Below are 22,004 nucleotides of genomic sequence, written 5' to 3'. Positions count from 1 at the left end.
GAACCCAACCCAAGAGTTCCCGTCCTGTTACGGCGCATGGAGAGGGGGGAGCGGGGCGACAGCATAGGGGATGGGGATGCGAACGCTGTGCCCAGGCTGGAGAACTGGGGTGGTTTACATAGATGGAGCAAGGACAAACTCGACAAAGGGAAAAGGGGTTGGAAGGGGGGCGATGCATTGTCGGGAAATTCGAGCCCTGGCAGCTCACCGTCGTCCAGGCTTCCAGAGAATAAAGAAACATGGAAACGCTTTACACCACAATGCTTATACTATATGTCTTGAGGGTGGAATGTCGGTTTGCTTCGTGCCCCTTCTGCGCCGTTCCGGCGTCAGGCTGACGGCCCAGCGGCCAATCGCCTGAGGGGTTGCCTCACCTGAGAGGATCCATCCACGGTCACGGGGGAGCGTGTGCGGGAGCCACCCAGCATAACCTACGACGCCAAAAGGGGGCAATTCAGGCACGCACGCACCTGACGTTGATGACCAGCAAAAAAATTTCCCAAGCTTCAAGCCACCAACCAGCAAAAACAAACCACCCAATCTGAACCCCTGCCAACATCTCGAATTCCTCGCTGCCAACAGCCCGACTCCCCCCCTGCGATCCCCGCCATCCTAAATCCCAGCGCATCCTCCGCCGCCATCGACCGAACCCCACCAACTTGCACCTTTCCCAGCATCCTCGCCCTTCCCAACCAACATCGCTCTCGCGTCAAGCTTCGTTGAAACCCATCCACAATGGCGGCCTCCGATGTCCAGAACCCCCCAGCTCCCGTCGAGCCCAAGTCGGCCAAGAAGAAGAAGGCAAAGCTCGAGGGCACCGAGTCCCCCGCCCCCGCCATCTCCAACGCCGGCTCCGTGGCCGGCGGGGATGACCGCCACGACGACAACGAGAATGCCTACATCCGGGATCTCCAGAAGTGCGCGCAGCCCAAGCTCCGTGGCCGCCGACGAAACCGCTGACGCTTTCTTCAGGAGCATCCGCAACATCACAAAGAAGATCGTACGCGACCCGGGCTCTCTCGTCCGGTTGCCCGAACCCGCGTGATGCTGACGATGCCCCTTTTCCCAGACCAACTCTGCCAAGATTGAGGCGATAATCAATGAGCACACGGGCAAGTCCCTCGATGAGCTCGTCGCCGCCCGCATCATCAACGCCGACCAGAAGGCCGCCCATCTCAAGCGCCCCCAGCTCCAGGCCCAGCTGTTCCAGCTCGAGGAGCAGCTCGCCCAGCACAAGAAGGCGGACGAGGAGTTCCGGGCCCGCCTGGCGACCCAGGAGAAGACCCTCAAGGAGCAGTTCGAGAAGGACAAGGCCGACCTCGTTGCCGAGCTCGCCGAGAAGGCGGCCGCCGATGTTCAGACCGCGCTTCACGACAACCTCCTCGTCCTCTCCCAGTTCCTCCGCCTCGCCGCCGCCCGCCGTGCCGAGGATGCTGACAGCACGTTGGACGAGAACATGGCTCTGGAGGGCGTTCTCCTGCACATCTACTCGGGCGATGAGAATGCCGTCTCCACCATGCTGAAGCTCGTCAAGGGTGTGGACGAAAAGACCCGCAGCACCACCGGCGAGACCCTGCAGACGACCTGTAAGCTTCCCCCCCCCCCCCCCCCCCCTCGTTTCACCATTCTTGCCCATGGCCGTCCGCTAACTGGTGTTCTTCGCAGTCGCCCAAGTTAAGCAGATCGCCGTCGCCTATGCGGCCCCTCTCCTCCAGACCGAGACCGAGCCGGTCGCCGAATCCAAGCCGGAACCGGAAGCCGAGGCCGCTCCTGCTGCTCCCGCCGAGACGGAAGAGGCCGTCACCGTCCTGACCAACGGCCACGCGCCAGAGGCCGCGGCTGCCAGCGGGCCGCATGCCAACGCCGAGGTGGCAGACGACGCTGCGAACGCGGCAGCTGAAAACCAACTCGAAACCGTCGACGCGTCGGTGCCGTCCTCCCAGGAAGGGGTGGACGTCAAGGTTCCCCGCGACCCGGCCGAGACCGAAACGGGCGTGCAGGCCACCCCCGCGGCGCCCGCCAACACGCAGTCCTGGGCCGACGACCATCCCGAGGCTCAGTCTGCTGCCAAGGCTTCCCCTGCCCCCGCCGCGGCGGCGCCCGCTGATGACGGCTTCCAGTCCGTCCAGGGCCGCAACCGTGGGAACCGCGACGGTAGCTTCCGCGGTCGCGGTGGCTTCCGTGGTCGCGGCGGCTTCCGCGGCGATGGGCGCGGTCGCGGCCGTGGTGGCCCGCGCGGCGGTGGCAACGGTGTGCCTCACCGCCCGCGCCGCGACAACGAGCAGCAGCAGTCGCAGCACTAGGATGACGCGGCCATCTCCATGCCGGTGTGGTGAGACGGTAACGCTCCCACCAACACACCACCATGACTTTCTTTCCTCCTATCGTCTGTCTCCCATCTGATTGGTTGGTCGGTCCGGGGCCGGGGCTGGGGCCTGTCATTTGCAACTCATGGCTGGCGGCTGGCGTTTGACGAGTAAACAAAATAATCGAATTCCCTTTTTTCTTTCTTTGCCTTTGTTGCTGTCTTTTTTTTTTTTTTTCCTTCACTACGGGGCCATCTCGGCGGAATCAAAGACCCAAGGGTTGGTCGGGTGTGTCACGGAAGATGAAAAAAGGACCGCAAACACATTGCATGAAATGTAACGTACATATGTACCATTATGAAGGATGGGCGAGAAAAGGAAGAGCGGTGGGTGGTCGGTAAAGGACTCAATTTCTTGGGAGGGGCGCTTTGTTTGTTGGGAGCCACGGTCCTGGAGCATCAACACGGAACAGACACATGGATGGGTAGGCTAGGTCCCTTACGTAGGCGGGAATGGAGGTGAACATATGAGGTTGGTATTGGCGCAGGTCCCTCGAGAGACATTGACATTGGGCTGGCGTTTTTCTGCCTTTCCGGGGTGTCAAAGTGCCCGTCGCCTACCGCCATGCCCTGGCGGATGCCTGTGGTTGTGTATCTACCAGGCTCAAGGCTCCCAAACCACTTCCCAGCCGTGCTGTCAACCAGACGCATCTGACAGCTTGCTCGATGTTGATGGGGTCCATCGTGTATGAAGCCATCATCTTGCAACGACAATGTCAACACCGTCCAAGACACAGCTGCCGTGTGAGAGCAGAGACACACATTCGGGAGACATGCAGAAGGAAGGAAACGCAAACACGCATTGGCATGATAGGAAAGCGATATTTAGGCATAGAGAGAGGCCAATCACAAAACCAAGGAGATACAAGGCCATCAAGCAAACCCCCGAAACGCCGTCCCAAGCACCCGCATCCCTGTCCCGTCGAACTTGACGCCCTCCTTCCGGAGCAGCCTTCTCTTTTCCGCCAGCGTGATGCCCTCGCCGTCGCGCCGGGCGGTTTTGCCCTTGAACCCGCCTAGGGTCTGGTCTGCGGCCACGACGCGGTGGCTGGTTCTCTGCCGTCAGTCATTCTCTTGTCTCTTTTTTATCCACGCTTTGGGTGCGATGAACATTTCAGGGGAGGGGCGTAAGCAAGCACCGAGGGAGGGAAAGGTAGATCAGGCAGGCAAGCTTGAGCACCCACCGGGGTAGACTCGAGCAGGTAAGAGAGGGAACCAAGGGGGAGAGAGAGAGAGAGAGAGAGAGAGAGCTCTCGAGACCCACCAAGGAACATCGGGCGGAAACGGGTTGCGCCGCAGCGCGTTCCCCACGGCCCGCGGCGAGGAGCCCAGGCGAGCGGCCAGCAGCGCGTAGGTGCTGAAGCAACCCCGGGGAATCTGGTACGTCAGAGACCAGACGGCGCGCTCAAAGGGGGTGCCCCGCGGGGAGGTACGGAGGGGCGGGGCGAGGGGGATTTGGGCGAGGTTTCTGACGGCTGGCCTTGTCGTTGTCGTCGTGGGTGCTGGCGGTGTGGCTTTGGACGACGCCGGGCGGCCCGAGAGAGGGGGTTTGCTCGTTGGGGCTGGGGCCGATGTTGCCTCCATGGCGGCCGCTTGCCCGAGGGCCTGTCTTTGGCGGGATAAGAGCTGTCGAGGATGGTCGAGACTCTCGAAGATAGGAACGACGCTCAGAGCCCGTCGCTACAAGCCAGCGCGACCTTGATGAATATCGGGATCATGGAAACGCTGAGGAGCGAAGAAGGTGAAGCCCTTTGAAGACAGACGAATCGATTGTGCCGCGACAAGGGGCGCGCTTTCAAACCCAGGGGGGGGGGGGGAGGTCCGAGTCGAGGCGCGTCAGTGGAACGAAGTCACGTGCTCACTTTGAGGTCCTGTCCCTTTTTTTCTTGGAGAACCTGTGGCAGTTGCAACGTCCGGTACGGGGTTACAACAGCTTTCTAAATGGTTCATATGGGGACCAGCTTCTAGCTATTTTCATCACTTAGCCGTGCGTTTGACGTTGTGTTTGCTGTGCTCCGGGTTGAACCTCGGACCATGAACCGGCGCCGACGGCTCCGATGAGGCGGATGGCCCCCACACGGAGCCCGAGAGACCCCGCAGCCGGGAAAACTGGCGCCGTGGTTGACGGTGTCCGAACCGACGCCTCATGGACCTCTGAGGTTGTGGCTGAGGAGGGAGAGCTACCAGGGGCAACTTGATTGTCAAGAGCCAGGGCTATCTTTCGCCTTGGGCAATCACAGCCATGACAGCAGGCGGGAGAGGCTCAAGAGACCATGCATGTTTCTTATCACTACACAGGCATCAGTGATGCTCTCCATGTCCTCTATTGCATTCTGTCTAACCGCTACTCGCCGAGGATGACAAAGCCTTACAGCAAGCCCCCTTCTTCTTCTTCTTCTTCTTCTCTCATGCCCCCGTCTGTCCGCCCTGTTGACCTCCGTCCCCCGTAGTTTCCCGCTCGCCCTGTCTCTCCTCTCCCTCTTCCTCCTCTTCGTCATCATTCCATCCTTCCCCCCAGCCCCCTGGCATCCCCGTCGGTATATCCCCATCCGTCCCTTCTGCAGGCTGGCCGCTAAACAGCTGCCGCAAAGCATTGAGAAAGTTCAACCTCGGCCCGGGCATCAGAATCTCCTCCACGGGCCCTTCATCGTCAGCGGCAGCGCCGGCTCGCTCACCTCCACCGCCCGCCTGGCCTTCCGCCTCTCCCGCAATCTCCGCCATCAAGGCGTCCATTTGGGCCTGGTCCGGCCACTCTTCCACTTCTTCTTCCTGCTGCTGGCCCCCGACCCCGCGCCGGCGCAGCCTCTCCGCCCTTGCCGCCATCCCCCGCTGGATCCGCTGCCTAAGCCAATCCGCAACCGGCATGTCGACACCGCCGCCGACGCCGCCGCCAACCTCCACGCGGTGGTTCGGATTCGCCGTCATGAACCAAGGGAAGCGCTGGATCTCGCTCGAGAAGACGTTCTCCGCCTCGGGAGGCGGCAGGGGGTCGAATTCAAAGTTCGGCTCCGCCGTGTGCAGCATCAGGCGCGGCACGGCAGACATGAGCACGGGCGTGCTGTCGAGGTAGACGAAGCGGGCTGTCGCGAGGGAGACCTCAGGACACTTGGGGAGGGTGGAGGGGTTGGGCGGGGAGGCGGCGGCGGCGGCTTCGCGGAGGAGGCTGATGTGGTTGGGTGTGTTCCACAGGTCTTTGGCCATGTGGATGTACAGCTCCGTGTGCAGCGTCTCTTCGGGGTCGCGGGGAACGATGCCCCAGACGGAGCGCGGCGCGTCGAGGTTGAGGGCGCGGAAGAGGGAGCAGTACAACCACGGAAGGGTTTCCATGCCCTCGATGAGAACGGCTTTGGCGGTGGCGGCGTCGCCGAGTTGGAAATGGGCCAGAGGGAGGGTCTGCTTGGCATAGAGGGCGCCGTTGCGGTTGGAGGTAACGAGGTCGGACTTGCACAAGTCGACGAACCATTCGGCCTCGCGGGCGCGGACGGCCAGCACGTGGACCCAGTGGATCATGGCATAAGGGTCGTCGTGGTTGATGCTCAGGAACAGTTTGGCCCACTCGAGGGCCGTGCGGTGGGTGCCTTTGAGGACGAGCTTCTGGATCAGGTTGAAGCCGGCCAGGTAGAACTGGCGGTTTTCGGGTCTGGCGAAGCTCATGCGCGCCTGGCCCCTCTCAAGCTTCTTGCGGAATTCGTTGAGGCTGACCCGGCCAAAGGTGAACAAGGCTCGCTCGATCAGGTCGGCCGCCAGCGCCGAGTTCTGGTCCTGCCGGGCGACCTTGCTCACCTGGATGAGCGACGACACGTGGTACGGGAACCTATACAGAAAGTGGACGATCTGCATGGGATCGTACATCAGGACCAGGCCGAAGAAGTCCATTTCCAGCTCGCCGTACTCCTTGTCGTGGGCAAAGGAAAACTCGACCTCGTCCTGCTGCTGCCCCTGCGTGATGCGCACCATCTTGAGCCCCTGGGCCGTGCCGCGGGGCCACGTCTTCTTGCCTTCGATGAAGGGGTTCGTGCGCAAGATCGTGTCGAACATGCTCTTGTTGGCCTGCGATCCCGGGCCGGGCCACGCGGCGCGGGCGCTGAGGTACGTCTCGAGGTCGACGTGCTCGGGAAGGCGGTTCCTCTGTCGGTGTTCCTGGGTGCGCTCCTCCGTCTCGGCCACATCCATGGCCCTGCCAAAGACTCTGCGCATCTCGTTCAGGGCTTTGAGGTGTTGCAGGTTGATGCGGAGCAGCTCGTTGAGGCCTCGTATCGACTGGCCGGCGGCGGAGCCGGATGGCGCAGACCCGGCTTGTGCTTGACTCTCCAACTTGAGCTCCTCAAGAACCTTATCAATGTCGTCCAGCGATTTGCGCCCCTCGGCAGCCGACTCTGCCGTCTGAGCCGTGGCCTGTTTCGCCTTCTTCTTCTTCTTCTTCTTGGACTTCTTGCTCTTCTTGGCTGGTTCGGAAGGACCTGTCGCTGGCGCGGGCTCCTCGTCGGCGTCGCTCTTTTGCTTGCCATCGTCGCCGTTATCGTTATTGTCGTCGTCGTCGTCGTCGTCATTGTCGCCGGTATCTCCCAAAGCCGCGAAGCCCGAAAACATGGTGCCCCGCGGCCTGGCCACGATGGGCTCGTCGTCCGAGTCGTCGCTCCTGGTCCCGGCGTCTTTTTGCAGACTCAGAAGCTCTTGCTGCTGCCGCAGCTTACGCAGCTGCCGGCTAGCCATGGTGGTGCTCTGTGATGGTACGGGCTATTCCTTGCTGCGTGTCCTGTCGTGCGGGCTGGTCGTCGGCGGATAAAGATGCTTCGTTTCGAATGGTGGGGCGCGGATGTAGCGGGGCAGCTCCAGGGCAAAGTCTGGAATGCAACGCCTTGAGCCTACATATAGTAGACGTTTGAAGCTATTTGAGACTCAGGCAGCGTTGGTGTATGCTAGGGAGGAAAAAAAAGAGGTGCAATGTTAAAGCATCAAGGCGAGGGCAATCAATGCAGCGAAATGATGGATTGTTTGGGAGGATGAATAAAGACGGTCGGTCCAATCGTTCGGCATGACACATTTCGGCGATGTCATGGTTTTCATCTGAGCTTTGAGGTGGGTGAAATGCCGTTCCAGGGTACCGTACCTACGGTATGTTACACGGATTTTGGAGGTCAGGCGAGATGCTGAAAGGTAAGGTAAGGTAATGTACGGTAAGGCACATCCCCCCACCTTACCAGACGCTCACATCGTAGATGCGAGGGAGTGGACAGCTCCATCTGCCATCCAATCACCAAAAAAACCACTGGCCACCTTGAAGTCTTTTTTTTTGTGTCAATAGGCCATAGTACCTTACCGAACCAATTTTTTTTTTCGTCAGTTATCATTTTTGCGACTGTGGTACGCGGTTCTAGAACCCCGGGATGTCTCACCGAAGGTCAGGCACCTTACTTGACCCGCCGGCTTGCCTCTCCAGGTTAGGTACCCGACCTCCACCTTCGCCAGCAGCTTGTGTCATATTATAGTAAACTATTAAGAGCACCTTGATCCCCTCCACTATCTGGCGTTGGGACGTTGGAACTGGCACCAGGTTCAGGTACCTAACCAATCTTTTCTGCCGTCAACCTCTGAATCCGCCAAGCGATGGGCATATCGACACTCTGCTCTGGGTGGGGACTCCTCCGCGTGAGGCTCAGCAGCCAGTTCTCGGCTGTGCTGTCAACCTCCCCCCCCCCCCCCCCCCTGGTGTGGTGGTTGATAATGTAGTTTTGCAATCCTAATCTGTCTGACATGGGGTGGTTGGTGTCTTCAGAAGAGCGGTGCATCGTTGGTCCATCGTCAGCGGCCAGAGCCTGCCTCTTAGCGCCATGAGCTGAGCGCATGGCCGTGAGGCTGAACGGAACCGCCCCCTTGGCAATGCAGGTTGGGCAGAAGTCCCGGCGAGGCTCTGAAGGGGGCACCCGCCGCCACGCTATTGCGGTGTGGTTGTTTTGGGCTTTTCCTTTTTGCTTCTTCTTCCTCTCTGTTTTGGCTGTCCTGGGGGAAGATACCCGGTGGAATAGCCCTCTCGTGGACTTCCAGCATGTCGCTCCGGAAACACCACCACAACCCAAATCGCCAGCACGATGACAGCGGCTGGACCAAGGTGTGGTGCGTCTGCGGTCTCATCGCGAGCTGGATAGCCGGCGTCGTCACAATTGGCGCCGGCGCGTTCAGTTTATATCGAGAAGCTCGCGATGGCGGCGCCACCCAGATTCTCATGTCCCATACCTGGAGGGAGCTGCTCCCCCTCGGTCTCAACTTGGCCGGTACGTTGCCCTCCCGAGCCCCCCTAACCGCACCTTCAACGGCCGACCGTATTGACGCTCGCGCGCCCAGTCACGCTCCTGAACGACTGCATGGGCTACATCCACACCTGCTCCCTCCGGTGGTCGCTGCACCGAGAAGGCAAGCTTGACTTCAACTCGAACCTTCGCCTGCTCACGGCAGCCAAACACAGCCGCCCCAACCGCGCCATCCCCAACGTCCTCTATCTCGCCGGAATCATCTTCTCCTACGGTTCGACATCGCTCATCTTCCTGAGCCTGAACCCCGAACTCGCCCGGCTCCTCGGCAAGTCCTACGACAGGAACGATGCCGACGGTGTGCATGCCAACGGCGTCGCCCTCCTGTTCCTCGGCATCGGTTTCGTCCTCCAGGCGGCCATCACGACCTGGGCGCTCTTGGAGACCAACATACCGACCTGGAGCTCCAACCCCCTGGCGGTCGCAAGAGCGTGCACCGAAGACGAGAACGACGGTCACCGGCTGGTGCCGCGCGTCGGCCGTTGCATGATGGGCGTCCATCTTCACGCGGAACAGACGCCGAGGGCCCTGAAACCCCGCCTGCATCAAAGCCCCATGATCTCGGCGCATCACCACGTCGTGCGCATCCTGATGCTCCTTTGGTCGCTCCCCATCCTCGGCGCCATCTGGGGCGGCTCTGTCTACGCCTACCTGGTCCGAGGCAGCAGAAACGGCGTGTACGGCCGCTCGTGGTCCCTCCTCCCCATCTTCACCGGCAAGACGGACACGAACTGCAAAACGCGGCAGTGCACCGACGGGACGTCGGTGCTCAACATGGGCTGGAGCGCCCAGGGCCCTGCGGGAACCCTCGGAGGCGTCCTGGTCATCACAATCATCCAGTCCATCGTCACGCTCGCGCTGCACTGCGCCGAGCTGATCGTCAACCTGTCCCGCGACGAGAAGGTCTTCCGCGAGCTGATCGGTCCGCGCGGCACCAACCCGCGCTACAGCTCCATCGTCGCCGCCCTCACGTCGTGGCAGACGCTCTTTCTGTTTGGTCTCAAGGCCGGCGTCCACTGGATGTTTGGTCTCGCCATCAACATGCAGTTCCAGCTCGGCGTCAACATGCACCCGCCGCAGATTTTCTACTTTGCCGTCTTCTCGCTCGTCGCCGCCATCTTGGGGCTGGCCTTGTCGATGTGGCGTCCGAGCGGCAAGCTGCCGCCCTCGTACGGCCACCTCCAGACCATCGTCGACATCATCGACGATTGGGGCGACTCCGGATGCATGTTCTGGGGTGTGAAGGACCAGGGCGATACCGAAAACCCAGGATACACGGGGACCAACCCCCGCGCCCTGCTGCAGCCTGACGTACGCCAGCTGTACGGCGGCCAGCGCGACACGGCGCACATGGGGCATAGCGGTAACCAAGGCCACGAATTTAGCGGCGGCTTCAACACGACCTTCTCTCCGCAGACCCCCGCGAACGTCTCTGCTCCCGATGTCCATTGGGACTGGACGCAACCGCAACACCCCCCAGGGTTCCGCCACCACCAGAGCATCAGCAGTATAAACAGCGGGTTTTCGGAATATTCAAGGACCTCCTGGCATAGCACTCAGAGCACCCAGCCGTTTCTTGAGAATCCCCGGTGGTAGTGGTACGTAGGGACAGCGAAAGGCACCCTGGCTTAGGTCAGAGCTTCAATGTACTTCCGGGATTTGAGCACAGGCGATTCGTCTGCACCTGTACGGAAAGGAGTTTGCATTCACGGCGTTTGGGGCTTGTGGGCGCGGATCATCAGATGGGACAACAGGAGGAAAACGATGACTTTCCCATGGATACCTACCTGCCTGGCTTTCCACCAATAGTAGGTAGATTCATGTTGGCTTGAACTACTTTGTACCTATGTTCCTACCTATCTACCTAGTGTATACCATAACTTGAACGCTTGCTGTCGTATGTAGTGTCCAGTACCGTACGGTGCTGCACTGTGGTGCGTCTGAGCTTGAGATCGGGTTCAAGGTGGAAAGTGGAGAAGCGGGGATAGCTGGGTGCCCGAGCACAGGTGGTCCGCGCCGTGTGTGGCTGAGGCGGGGGCTGGAGCTTGGCCGGCCCCGCATGAAGCAGCAGCCGAGTTTTCTTGCGGGTTTGGTTTGTGCGACCTGTCAGCTTTGCTTTTTGGCCTTTCCTTTCCCAGCCGCCAACCAACAAACCAATTTTCAACCACACCACCACCACACCCAACCAACAACCACCCACGATGCGCAGGTGAACCTGCCTCGTGCCTAATCAACTCATTTCATTCTCATCACCGAGGTTAATCCGCGAGCCTTCTTTTTCTTGTCCTCTTAATTTTCCATCCATTCCCCCTCAGCGTAGACTCGCCTTTCCTCATCAATTTTTTTACTCCCCGCACCCAACATGTCCGAGTTCATCGGGTTCGTCCACCTCTTCTCTCTTCCCGTCGACCTGGCCCATCGCTGACCAGTCGCGACAGAGCAAGAATCTCCCTCATATCGCGGAGCGATATCCGGTACGTCCCCAGCAATCATGTCGGACCTTTTCCCTTAGAGCTCCCTAGCTGACCGCCGCTTCTTGACGTCTAGCTACTCGGGAACGCTCCACAGCATCAATTCGGACGATTCCACCGTCTCGCTCGAAAATGTTCGTTCGTTCGGTACCGAGAACCGCAAGACGAACCCAGACGAGTTCGTCCCGCCGTCGGACCAGATCTACGAGTACATCGTCTTTCGTGGCACCGATGTCAAGGACCTGAGGATCGAAGAAGGGCCCGCCCCTGTCAAAGAGGAGAAGCCTCCGGTGATGCCCAACGATCCCGCCATTCTCGGTGTAAGTAACTGCCGCCTGTCCCAGCGTGTGCTCTTTTTTTTTTCTTTTAGCCCTATCATGATGAACCATTACGGATGTAAAACTTGTCACGTCTGAATTGCGCAAACAAACACAATGTTGAGATTTCCGTTGCCTTCCTTCTGATCTTGGGCTCTCTTCCCACTTGATGCCACCCCCCCCCCTACTTCGTGGGAAGACTTACTAACATTCCCTGTTCAACCAAGGCCCGTCCACGAAATGTCCCTACTGGTCCTTCGGCACCTCAAGGACCCCAGAGCGAGCAAGGGCCGCCGCCCGGCGCTCCCGGCTTCGGGTACTTCCCTCCTCACATGGCGGGTTGGGGACGTGCCGGCGGCCCTGGTCCCGGCCCCGGTCCCGGCCCCTTCGGTGGCATGCCATACCCGCCCCCGGGTTGGTTCCCCCCGGGGCAGGAATTCCCCCCGATGGGCCACGGCCCCTGGAATCCCTATCCGTTCCAGCCTGGTCCCGGCGGCCTCCAGGGGCCTCCGGCCCCCCCGGGTGCTCCTGGCACCCCCGGCGCTCAGGGGCAGGGGCGTCAGTCGGCGAACCAGACACCGAGCAATCAGGGCCCGACGCAGAAGCCGGCTCCCATCGGACCCGCTGCCGACCGGAAGCCCGTCTCGCCTGCGGCGCCCGCTGGACCATCCTCTCAGCCTAGCGCCCCCGCTCAGGCACCCAGACAGCCGGCGACGGCGGCCGCTGCTGCGGGTCCGGCAGAGACGAAGCCAAAGACCGAGGAGCCGATAGCACCGGCTGCTTCCCTCGATAAAAAGCCCCTGCCTACACAAGCCCCGACGGCTATTCCGACTGGACCGAAGAGCAGCCGGCCCAGCCAGATCTTGCCTGTCGTTCCTCTTCCTGCTGCTCTGACTGCCAAGGTTGCTCAGAACCAGGCCCCCAAGCCCGCTGTCGACCAGGCCGGCCATGCCGCGGCCGCTGCTGCCCTCAGAGATGCCACCCAGGCTGCCAAGGAGGCCGTTGCAGCCGCCATGGCGCAGCTGAACCAATCTGCTGGCGCTCCCACAACGACCCAGACCGAGTCCAACGGCATGGACAACCTGGCGAAGAGGGTTGATGAGATGAGGATCAACGCCGCCCGTGCCGGGCACCACGGCAACCACCACCGCGGCGGCGTCGGCGGCGGCCGCGGTCGCGGCCACGGCCCCCGCCCGCAGAAGGTGGAGATACCCGACACCGACTTTGACTTTGAGTCGGCCAATGCCAAGTTCAATAAGCAGGACGTGGTTAAGGAGGCCGTCATGGCGGAGCCGCTCCAAGAGACGGCCGGGGAGAACGGCGTTCCCGAAACGGCCGTCGATGCCCCGGCGCCGGTCGAGCCGGCGTACAACAAGAACAAGTCGTTCTTCGACAACATCTCGAGCGAGTCCAAGGACCGCGAGAATGCTGCCCAGAGGGCCGGCGGGGCTCACTGGCGCGGCGAGGAAACACGCAAGAATATTGAGACGTTTGGCCAAGGCAGCGTTGATGGCGGATATCGCAACTACCGCGGCCGCGGCCGCGGCCGTGGCGGCGGTCGTGGCCGGGGCTATCGGGGCGGTCGCGGCGGCGGTGGCGGGTACCGCGGGCCCCGCGACAACTCTGCCCAGCCCGCTGCTGCGGCGGCGTCGCAGTAATTTGGACCATTCCCATGCCGTTCCATGCCATTTCTTACCTATGTTTGTTCGTGTATGACTAACCTAGGCGGGTGGTCACTGCCTCTTTCTCTGGGTCGGGTAGGAAAGGGAGGGGGGGAATGGGTTTGTTACGATCTATCATCTCGGCGGCATCAGGGTCCCAGTATCTTTTGTTTTTGCTTCTGCTGGTCAATCAACGTGCGAGGAGTTTTTGGCGGTGGCGGGAGGTCAACGACGCTATGAAATGGAAAGAGAAAGCATGCTGGGTGATGCTCTAGTGCTGGCGAATATCGGGAATACTTTTTTTATTCATGACTTTTTTTTTCGTTTCTTTTGAACGGGGTTCAGAGAAGACAGAAGAAGCTGGTTGGTCATGAGGCGAGCCATGGGACGACATGGCGGAGGTCAGTTCAGGAATCAAGCGAGGTTGAGTGACCCAAACAATGAATAAGAGAGCCAGGTTTACGAGGCGATCTATCTTTTTCATCTAGACCCGGTATATGTTCCCGTGGCTATCGTGAGGAAATTACCGCGGAGGTATCATGAGAATGACGACGACGGCGAAGATGATGATGATAGTTGACGGCAATAGCGGGCCGAGAATTCCCGCCGGGCTTCCACCTACATACGTACTGTTTGGTTTTCATTGTCGGATCCATGTTCCGTGAATGCCTTACTTAGTATGTATAGGAGTGACCGGCATCTGTCAAACATGCATCGCATCGTCACAGTGCAGGCGTATGCTACAGTATAGTGTGGTGCATGCACAGCACGGCACGGGAACGCAATGACACTAACGCAAACATTACCCCACCGGAGGAATTGAAACCAAACAACCATCATGCCCTGCTGAGAGGTCAGAGCGCGCATCGGAGAATTAGGATTTGTACATCGCGGGGGGGACGGGAGGACGGAGGACAGAGGGGACAGAACATAGCAAACAGCGACAGACAGGAGACAATGGGACCAGCTGGCCCCCCCGTTCGAGGCCGACGTTGCGAGCGTGATACCCAAGGTAGGACCGACGTTTCGGCGCATCCACACTCATCTCTGTCAAGTTTATGCAGTATCGCGCAGGTGACCCGAAACGTGCCATATGCTAGTGAGCTAAGGCTGGCTATAGCATGCTGTATTAAGCGCGATAACGCTTGGTTTACAGTAACTAGTTTTCTCCTCCTCCTCCTCCTTTACATCCCTTGCTTCCCTTGTGCTTTGCAAGCACTTGAACGGGGGGGGGCAAGAAACCTAAGCATAGCGGTGGCGGGGGATCTCTCAAAGAGTATACTAGTATGGACACCAGGTGGTTAGGGGCATCCATCACATTTCGTCCAGGTTCTCTTTTCCCCCTTGCATAGTTTTCTTCGTGTTAAGCATCAGTGTTGCATCCGTTGTACCCCGATGCAGGCGATAACGTGAGGGAACACCCGTTTGCAGCCTTTTTGGAGCACACAGCCGGTGGTCGGCTAGATGTGTGAGACATGCGGATCGGCTGGAGAAGACAGCCGAATGCCCATCAGGAGTATCCTTCACCGCCTGGCTTACCAACCTCCCTCTGTGTTGCTTGTTCAAGTCGTTGTGATCGGCCAAGGTTCCAGCATAACTATCGTGAGGGCTGTGTATCGTTGTGTGTTGGGTTGCTGACTGAGGTTGTTTGCGGATGACGAGCGGCACCAGTCACCAGTCACGACCTACATAGTGAGCAGGACTAGTTCGTTATGTAACTTAGTTAGCGGTGGGAGGCCTGGCGCTAAAGCAATTCTGCAGAGCCAATGCCCCGGAAACCCACACAGCACACCAGCAAACGCTCGTGGTTGGACCCGGAACGCTGGCTCAGCATCTTCCCCGCCACGAGGCCCAGCCTGTCGACAACAAAATCTCAGACAACGAGATGCTTCTGGTTCTGTTTCTCTTGTGGGGGTCGGCAAGGCCGGTGTCTTAGTCGGATGGTCCACCCGGGGTGCTCCTTCACAGTCCACATTGTGCCACGTATATTCTGCCGACACAAAGAAGCGGTGCACCTCCCCCCCCCAAGGGAACGTTGAACGTTCTCTCTAGACCATTCAAGCCGTTGTACGGCTTCTTTTTCCCTTTTCTTTTTCCCTTGTTGTTGGCATGCCGGCTCCACATATCGTGTTTGCCGTGGGCAGACCGAGCGTGCCGAGCACGACTGCGCACAATGGCCGGCCGGGACGGGATCCGACACCTGATAGGCATGCGAGAGCACGCGAGAGGGACGCAAGTGGACGCAAGTGGACGCAAATGGTCGCAAGTGGTCGCAGATGCTACAGTGCAATTCCACCGTCACGCTGCAACAATACTCTGCTCCTGCAGGAACCCACAGCGCATCCGAACGACATCGGTTGGCGAATGCAGAAGACCTGGGCCGGCAAAAGAAAAAAAGACACCCGCGCGCAATACAAACGGTAACCGCCAACCTGCTAATAAAGCGTTACGAAAAAAAAAAAAAGGTGCACGGTTGGCGAACGACTGCTTGGGGCCGTTTGGTAAGAAGCAAGGCATCCTGCATTGTGCTTGGATGCACTTCGAGGGATTGCGAGGGTTGGAGACGAACAGCCATGGGTGGTGTACTGCGTAAGGGAGAGAGGAAGGCCGCCCCAAAAGCCTCATATCATGAGCCAATATCTTGGCGCAAAGGCCCCCTGCTCTTTTCAAGGTCCCCCCCTGGAGCGTGCCCCTGTTACAGGACCGTGCCTGGCTTAGCGCCCCCCACTTCTTCCCTTTCTCCAATTGCCACAAGGTGAGGTGGATTGGGGTGGCACTGGGACCTGCAGCAGTTCGGGACAGCTGCAGCGCCGTCCTGGGGGCCTGCCCGGAAAGGAGGCTTCGTAAGTGGCTTCCAGGTTGTTTCTTCTTTGCGACTTGCGACGAGGGGCTTGGACGAATCTTTCTCGCTGAGCCATGAGGTCCTCAAGCAACCTCATTTGCTGCCAACGGATCCGTTCGTTGCGTCCCCCGTCACATCCTTCTGTTTGTTCCTTTTCACTTGTGCTTTTCCCTAGGTACCAGGTTCCAGCCCGTTGCCTTGGCTGCACGCCGGGGAAGCCTTTGGGACGGCCCCTCCACTTCGCACCCGAATCCCTCCCCACTCATCAGCTTCCACTTGCATTCTGCGCTCGGTCCTTTTCCGTGGCCCGAAGGCTGGGGATTTGATCTGTCGTCACTTTTCTCTGAGTCCTTCCCTCGCCCTGAAGGCTACCCACCCCCCCCTTCCTTGTGGCTTTTCTCCTTTTCCCACTCTGCTGCGACGCTAGCTCTCCCGCGCCCAATTTCCAGCTCGACCGTTCCCCTTGCCCATCAAGGGACAACCTGGTGCGAGCGTCTTGTGCGCGTGGGCGAACTCCAGCGAACCGCAACCCACACGACCGAGCGTCCCACAGCAGCAACAAGCCTGCCTGTCGACGTCCAGGTCCACCACCAACATCCACGGGTGTTCACCACCTCCCTGTCTCTTTTTCCCTCTTTTTCCCCCCCCCCCCTTCCCGTCAGTTGCCGGGTTGGCTCCAACAAAGGAACACTTTGTCCTTCGTTTGCGGCTCCCTGTGCTGCGCCGCGCGGCCGCTCCCTCTCTGTCTCTCTCTTTCTCTTGTTCCGCTCTCTCCGTCCTGAACGTCGAGAGTCGAAACAAACGAAACACGCCCGGCGCTTGTTTCCGAACCCCAACCGGCCGGTCGCGTTGCCAGTCTCGCGAGGGCCGCTATTGAAAGGGCCAAAGCTCCCACCTGTCTGCCAGCATCTCTTGGCCGACTTTACTCAAAACACCACAGGCTCATAACCTGGTCCGTGTCGCCGGCTGGCACCCGACGGCGAATCATGCCTCCCTCCCTCACCACCCACGCGTCGTTCAGTCGCCCGCGCACCAGCGACCAGAATGCCCGCCCCGTCACCCGAGAGGCTGACAGCAACCTCATCATCCCGAGCCGCACCTCGTCCCTTCACTCGCGCATCACCCAGCCCATCCCCTCGACCCTCAACATGAAGCCCCAACAGCGCACCCCCAAGACCCTCACCTACGCCTACATGGTGTGCGGTGTCGGCCGTGAGCCTTCACAATGGGTGAAGGCCCCGCCGCCGCCCCAGGGCAAGATCGGACACATGAAGGGCGCTGTGCCGCAGTTCTGGCTGCCCGAGATTCTCGGCAGCAGCCCCAGGCTGGAGCAGGACAACGAGATCGCCCGCGCTCTGCATGCCGCCATGAGGGTACGTCGAGGACCACCCAACGTCCCGTGCTACTAGTTGCCATGTCCAGCTTCAGCTAACCCCTCGGTCCTGTTACCCTAGGCCTGCTTCCCCCACGACGTCGAGATCTGCACCGGCCGCAGCCAGCCGCACTGCGTCCACCATGCCTTCGTCCTGCAGCAGGACTCGTCCCACACGCTCTACGGCATCTGCCTGCGCGTTTGGTCGCGCGCCGACGAGAAGCGTGCCGAAACCATTCGCGAGCTGCGCAAGCGCACCGAGCCCGACTTCTACGACAACCCGGAGGAGCAGTACTGGATCCCCTACTGCCTGTCCTTCCTCTCGCGCTACCCTCTCTACAACCTCCTCGGCGACTACCTCCGCGGCATGTGGATCCACTGGAACAAGGCTACCAACCTGTTCCACGCCGAAGAGGTGTCGCGCATCCTGAGCTTCCCGGCTCCTCGCCTCAACGACCTGGTCCAGATCGACATGAAGGACTATGCCCTCTGCTACCGCTTCCCCTCGTCGCCAACGGGCTTCCAGAACTTCGCCCTGTGGCCGCTGTTCTGCTGCCTGTCCATCCCCAACATCGTCGGCGTCATCGAGGCCGCCATCTCGCCCACCCGCCGCATCATCTTCGTCAGCCACTACCCCGCCATGCTGACCATGGCCGCCGAGACGGTCCGCTTCTGCGTCCGCGTCTACGAGTGGAGCGGCCTGTACGTGCCCATCGTCCACGCCCGCCACGCCAAGGACCTCGTCGAGGAGCCCGGCCCTTACATCCTGGGCATCACGGCCGAGTGCCGCTCCTTGTTCACGGCGCCCAACGACGCCCTCGTCGTCGACCTCGACCGGAACTTTGTGCTCACCTCGAACCCGCCCACCGCCCTGTCCCCCACCCAGCGCACCAAGTTCGTGCAGCGGCTGACCCAGGCCCTCAACGGCGATGTGACCCCCTCTGGCGTTCCTCAGCACCTGCGCTCCGCCTACGGCGGCGGCAAGCTCATCCCGGCCGGTCAGATCATCGTCATGCGCGGCGAGGTCGAGTCCATCCAGGATCCCGAGTGGTGGAACCAGGATGCCGTCATGGCCGTCATGGACCACGTCTGCGAAAAGATCGGCCGGAACACAGGCATCAAGGCCGTCTTTGGAGGCAGCGTTAAGAAGCCGCTGATGACCAAGGTCTCGATGCGCCACCTCAACGAGATCGTGCGGGAGCGCAACCAGTACTCGAGGGACGCCCTCGAGGCTTGGCAGGATTTCATCAACCTCAAGGGCCGTCTCGACACGGAGCTCAGCAAGGTGACCAAGCGCAACAACTACCTGGTCGAGGAGCTCGAGAACTGGAAGCAGCAGGTGAGTTGCCACGGAGCTTCTACGAGCCGCTGGGCGGCCATGGCTAACCCAGGAAAAAAATGCAGTTTTTGAAATTCCAAGCCTTCGCCGACACCCTCACCAAGGAGACGCAAGACCTCAAGGTCAAGATCGAGGGCCACAAGCGCGAAAACCGCCGCCTCGGCACGCTCCTCGACCAGCAGAAGGAGGACGCCGCTCGCCTCGCGGCCCGCCTTTCCGGCACCGAGAAGCAGCGCGACGACGCCCTCGAGGCGCTCGTCCTCCAGCAGGAGATCGCCGAGGAGCTCGAGCGGGAGCGCAAGAGGAACAAGCGGGAGCTCAGCGCTCTGCAGCACACCAACGTCACCATTGTGCGCCAGCGCGACGAGGCGCGCCGCGTCGTGCTGCACCTGCGCAGCCTGATCTCGGGCCAGCACCACCACATGGAGCACCTCGTCAAGACGCTGACGTCTCCCGACGAGCTCGCCGCCGAGATCGAGGCCGGCTTCGCTGCTCAGGAGGAGGAGCTGCTCGCAGAGCGTATGTTGCTGCTAAGAAGCGGTTCCCCGAGGCCCGATGCTGACGCGCGTTTAGGAGCCGACGTGTCGGAGAGCGACGCGCGGTTCATCAAGAACCTCACGGCGGCCAGCCGGCGCCTGTCGACGCAGACCTTCATCGACGTGGCGGACCGGCACCTCAAGGACAAGACGGACGCCATCGCCCACATCATCCGCAACATTGCGGAGCAGTGCCAGGCCGCTGTCGAGGGCCTGCAGCTCGCCCAAGACGCCGAGCTCGGGAGGCCTACCTCGCCGGCCTCCCGAGCTCGGGAGTATTCAAAAAGCAGGCGGGGGAGTTCTCTCTCAACCACCCCCAGCGACGACGGAAACGGCTCCTCGACGGCGACGTCCGATGTCGGTGACGATAGCACCCGTCTCCGACCCAGCAGCGCGCGCCTCTCTAGCATCCCACCCACACCGGATCTCGTTCCCAACCGCAGCAGCACTAGCATGTCTTTCGCGAGCACAACGGCCACCTCGACCCCTGAGCGGTCCTCCCAGCAGTTCCTGCTCGGAGCGAGCCACCACGCCCACGGAGGGCATGACATCCCCACCAAGATCGTCGAGGACGACGAGGACGTCGATGACCTCGCCGCTGACGATCAGCAGCGCGCCCTCGCCGACGCCGAGAGCAACCCCATCCCCATCGGGCCCGCCGGTGCGGTCGAACAGGCAGTCATGGGTAAGCACCCGGAAAGCCTGATTCATCGGCCCTCGGGGGCGCGGATCAGCGCTCTGGGCGGCACTCGCTAGAGAAGAAGGGGCGGGGTTTATCCGTGGTGAGCGGTAATCAATAATGAGGAGGATGGGGGAATACTATGCTGCTGCGGCTGCCGACGGGCTGTGTGGAGAGAAAGAAGAAGGGGAACATGTCTTTTTTTTTTTGACAGGGGCGTAGTTTGTGTATATCCTTTTGCTTGTTCTCTCGTGTTCTTGTCGGGTGCGGCCAGGTTTGGGATTTGTGCGTTGTATTTGGCCATGTTCTTATACCACTTTTGCGCAGAGGAAAGAAAGGAGGAGGATGGAGAATGGATGCATGGTTTTTTTTTTTTTTTTTTTTTTTTTTTACCTCTTTACATTTCTGACGCTCTTTTCCGTGTCTATTTTCTTTTAACTTAGTCTTCTTCCCGACCCCCTGGGTCCTGATAGCTCAGTCGCTGAACTCCTCTCCTCCTATATCATCATGGAGAGAGAGGCAAATGAATGAGGCTTGATTTTTCTCCTCAAGGTCTATATCCCCCCATCTACGACTGTTCACCACGGTGTTTCTGCCCTCGTTGGGGAATATTGTGTGTAAGGGATGCCAACAGGTGTGGTTGAGACGTCGGTCCATCCAGCGGTCGAGTTTGTCAACGGAGCGCCGTCAGCCGGAACCATTCCGCAGCAGGCAGGCAGGCATTTCGGGTGAGTCGCCCATGACAAGTTCCGGCGAGCTCGCACCAGGTCTCCAGGTTCCAGACCACCGAGCCTTCACTCCCAACATGTCTGAATCATCAGGACCACCCAGGCAATAATTTTCCCTTGGGGGTTTGAGACGGGTCGAGGCGTATTAGACACGTTGCAACACCCGCCCGGACGGTGGTGTGGTGGTTGAGTCAGATTCAGAGGGCCGGTTTCATGTTGTTGTGGATGGCCCGGGCCGCTCGGCACCTGGTCTGCACCAACGTTGTCATGTGCCTTGTGCGCGGTCGGCACGGCGGCGCGGGTACGGGGCAGGAAATCCGAGGTGATAGCTAGTTATTTGTGTCAGGTTCGGGCGTCAAAAGAGGAAGATTCATCCAGGTCGTTTATCTACTGTGTAGAGAACCGGAGCGATGGCTCCTCCCTCCTTGGAGGGCAGGTGGTTTCTACCTGCGACCTGCGTGCTGTGTACGTAGTCTGTGTAGGCACCCGGACCTTGGACTTTTCGTACCGGAGCTTATCATCTACTACGTACAGTACTGTGATACCTAAGGTGGGCCATTTGGGGGGGGGGGGGGAGGGGAGGTCACGTCAATGTATAGTAATACTTAATACACTGTAGGACAGCACGCAGCCGCCGAGTCTTGAGTCTCAGTCATCACCATCAACCCTAATCATCCAAACCCCCTCCCCTCCTCCTCCTCCTCCTCCTCCATTGCGTCATGGGTACCCATGACGCAATTCCTCAACTCTAGAGTACTACGCAAGACGTGCCCAGCGGCGGAAATGCCTCTTTTTCGGATTCCAATTTTGGGGTGCTCCAGCACAAAGCAATCGTTGCATGGCCGCTCAAGTCCCCCCTCCCCCCCCCCCCCTGCGGCATTCCAAACAGTCTGCGCAATTCGACCGTTGTTTCCGCTCTCCGCTCTTGGGGGATGAGTGGGTTTCAGCTGTTAGGATGACCCCTCCTTTGCCCCTCCATCCCCCCGTCCTCGGCCCCACCCGTCGCAAACCACAGGGCCAGCACCGGGCAGCAGCGCCCTTGGTCGAGCTCCAGATGACCTAGGGACGGGACGAGACGACCTGACCTCGGGCTCTGCAACGCCGAGTCGGTTACGCTGCTGCTTCTGCTGCTGCTACTACTGCTGCTGGGAGGTTGATTCCGTGCTTAGAAACGGGCACCCGGGGCATTTCAAATCATCCCAGAAGCCCCAGAAGCCCACCAAAGAGTTTAATATCGCTCCCTGCTCGCTGTCTCCTCTTGACTTCCTCAATCACACCCTCTGGGGGTTTCTCGTCGTCATCCAACGTCCCCACCGCCCGGACCTGCACCTGGACACGTTTTCCTTAAACTGCCTGAGCTTCTTCAACGACAGCAACTTGGCCCCC

General features: G+C 60.1%; 6 protein-coding genes across 6 annotated transcripts; 4 read left to right on the top strand and 2 right to left on the bottom strand.

The window, feature by feature from the left end:
- Positions 1-735: 735 nt before the first annotated feature.
- Positions 736-2,303, top strand: VTJ83DRAFT_6366 (uncharacterized protein; the record flags this gene model as incomplete). The annotated part of the gene is made up of 4 exons (XM_071013069.1): positions 736-917; positions 973-1,000; positions 1,070-1,586; positions 1,666-2,303. The coding sequence occupies 4 exons, from the start codon at positions 736-738 to the stop codon at positions 2,301-2,303; spliced, it is 1,365 nt and encodes a 454-aa protein (XP_070863993.1).
- Positions 2,304-3,238: 935 nt separating this feature from the next.
- VTJ83DRAFT_6365 (uncharacterized protein) lies at positions 3,239-3,949 on the bottom strand (the record flags this gene model as incomplete). The annotated part of the gene is made up of 2 exons (XM_071013068.1): positions 3,239-3,413; positions 3,630-3,949. The coding sequence occupies 2 exons, from the start codon at positions 3,947-3,949 to the stop codon at positions 3,239-3,241; spliced, it is 495 nt and encodes a 164-aa protein (XP_070863992.1).
- An 822-nt stretch (positions 3,950-4,771) lies between these two features.
- VTJ83DRAFT_6364 (uncharacterized protein) lies at positions 4,772-7,078 on the bottom strand (the record flags this gene model as incomplete). Its single annotated transcript, XM_071013067.1, has 1 exon — positions 4,772-7,078. One exon carries the CDS (start codon positions 7,076-7,078, stop codon positions 4,772-4,774), a length of 2,307 nt encoding a protein of 768 aa, XP_070863991.1.
- Positions 7,079-8,411: 1,333 nt separating this feature from the next.
- VTJ83DRAFT_6363 (uncharacterized protein) lies at positions 8,412-10,269 on the top strand (the record flags this gene model as incomplete). Its single annotated transcript, XM_071013066.1, has 2 exons — positions 8,412-8,637; positions 8,708-10,269. 2 exons carry the CDS (start codon positions 8,412-8,414, stop codon positions 10,267-10,269), a joined length of 1,788 nt encoding a protein of 595 aa, XP_070863990.1.
- A 766-nt stretch (positions 10,270-11,035) lies between these two features.
- Positions 11,036-13,119, top strand: VTJ83DRAFT_6362 (uncharacterized protein; the record flags this gene model as incomplete). Its single annotated transcript, XM_071013065.1, has 4 exons — positions 11,036-11,052; positions 11,112-11,147; positions 11,221-11,464; positions 11,689-13,119. The coding sequence occupies 4 exons, from the start codon at positions 11,036-11,038 to the stop codon at positions 13,117-13,119; spliced, it is 1,728 nt and encodes a 575-aa protein (XP_070863989.1).
- Positions 13,120-16,950: 3,831 nt separating this feature from the next.
- VTJ83DRAFT_6361 (uncharacterized protein) lies at positions 16,951-19,967 on the top strand (the record flags this gene model as incomplete). The annotated part of the gene is made up of 4 exons (XM_071013064.1): positions 16,951-17,337; positions 17,419-18,675; positions 18,741-19,194; positions 19,249-19,967. 4 exons carry the CDS (start codon positions 16,951-16,953, stop codon positions 19,965-19,967), a joined length of 2,817 nt encoding a protein of 938 aa, XP_070863988.1.
- Between the last annotated feature and the right edge of the window lie 2,037 nt (positions 19,968-22,004).

The sequence above is a fragment of the Remersonia thermophila genome, chromosome 6, assembly GCF_042764415.1.
Source record: "Remersonia thermophila strain ATCC 22073 chromosome 6, whole genome shotgun sequence".
In the NCBI taxonomy this organism is placed as follows: domain Eukaryota; kingdom Fungi; phylum Ascomycota; class Sordariomycetes; order Sordariales; family Chaetomiaceae; genus Remersonia; species Remersonia thermophila.
This window is presented reverse-complemented; position numbering and strand designations above follow the sequence as displayed.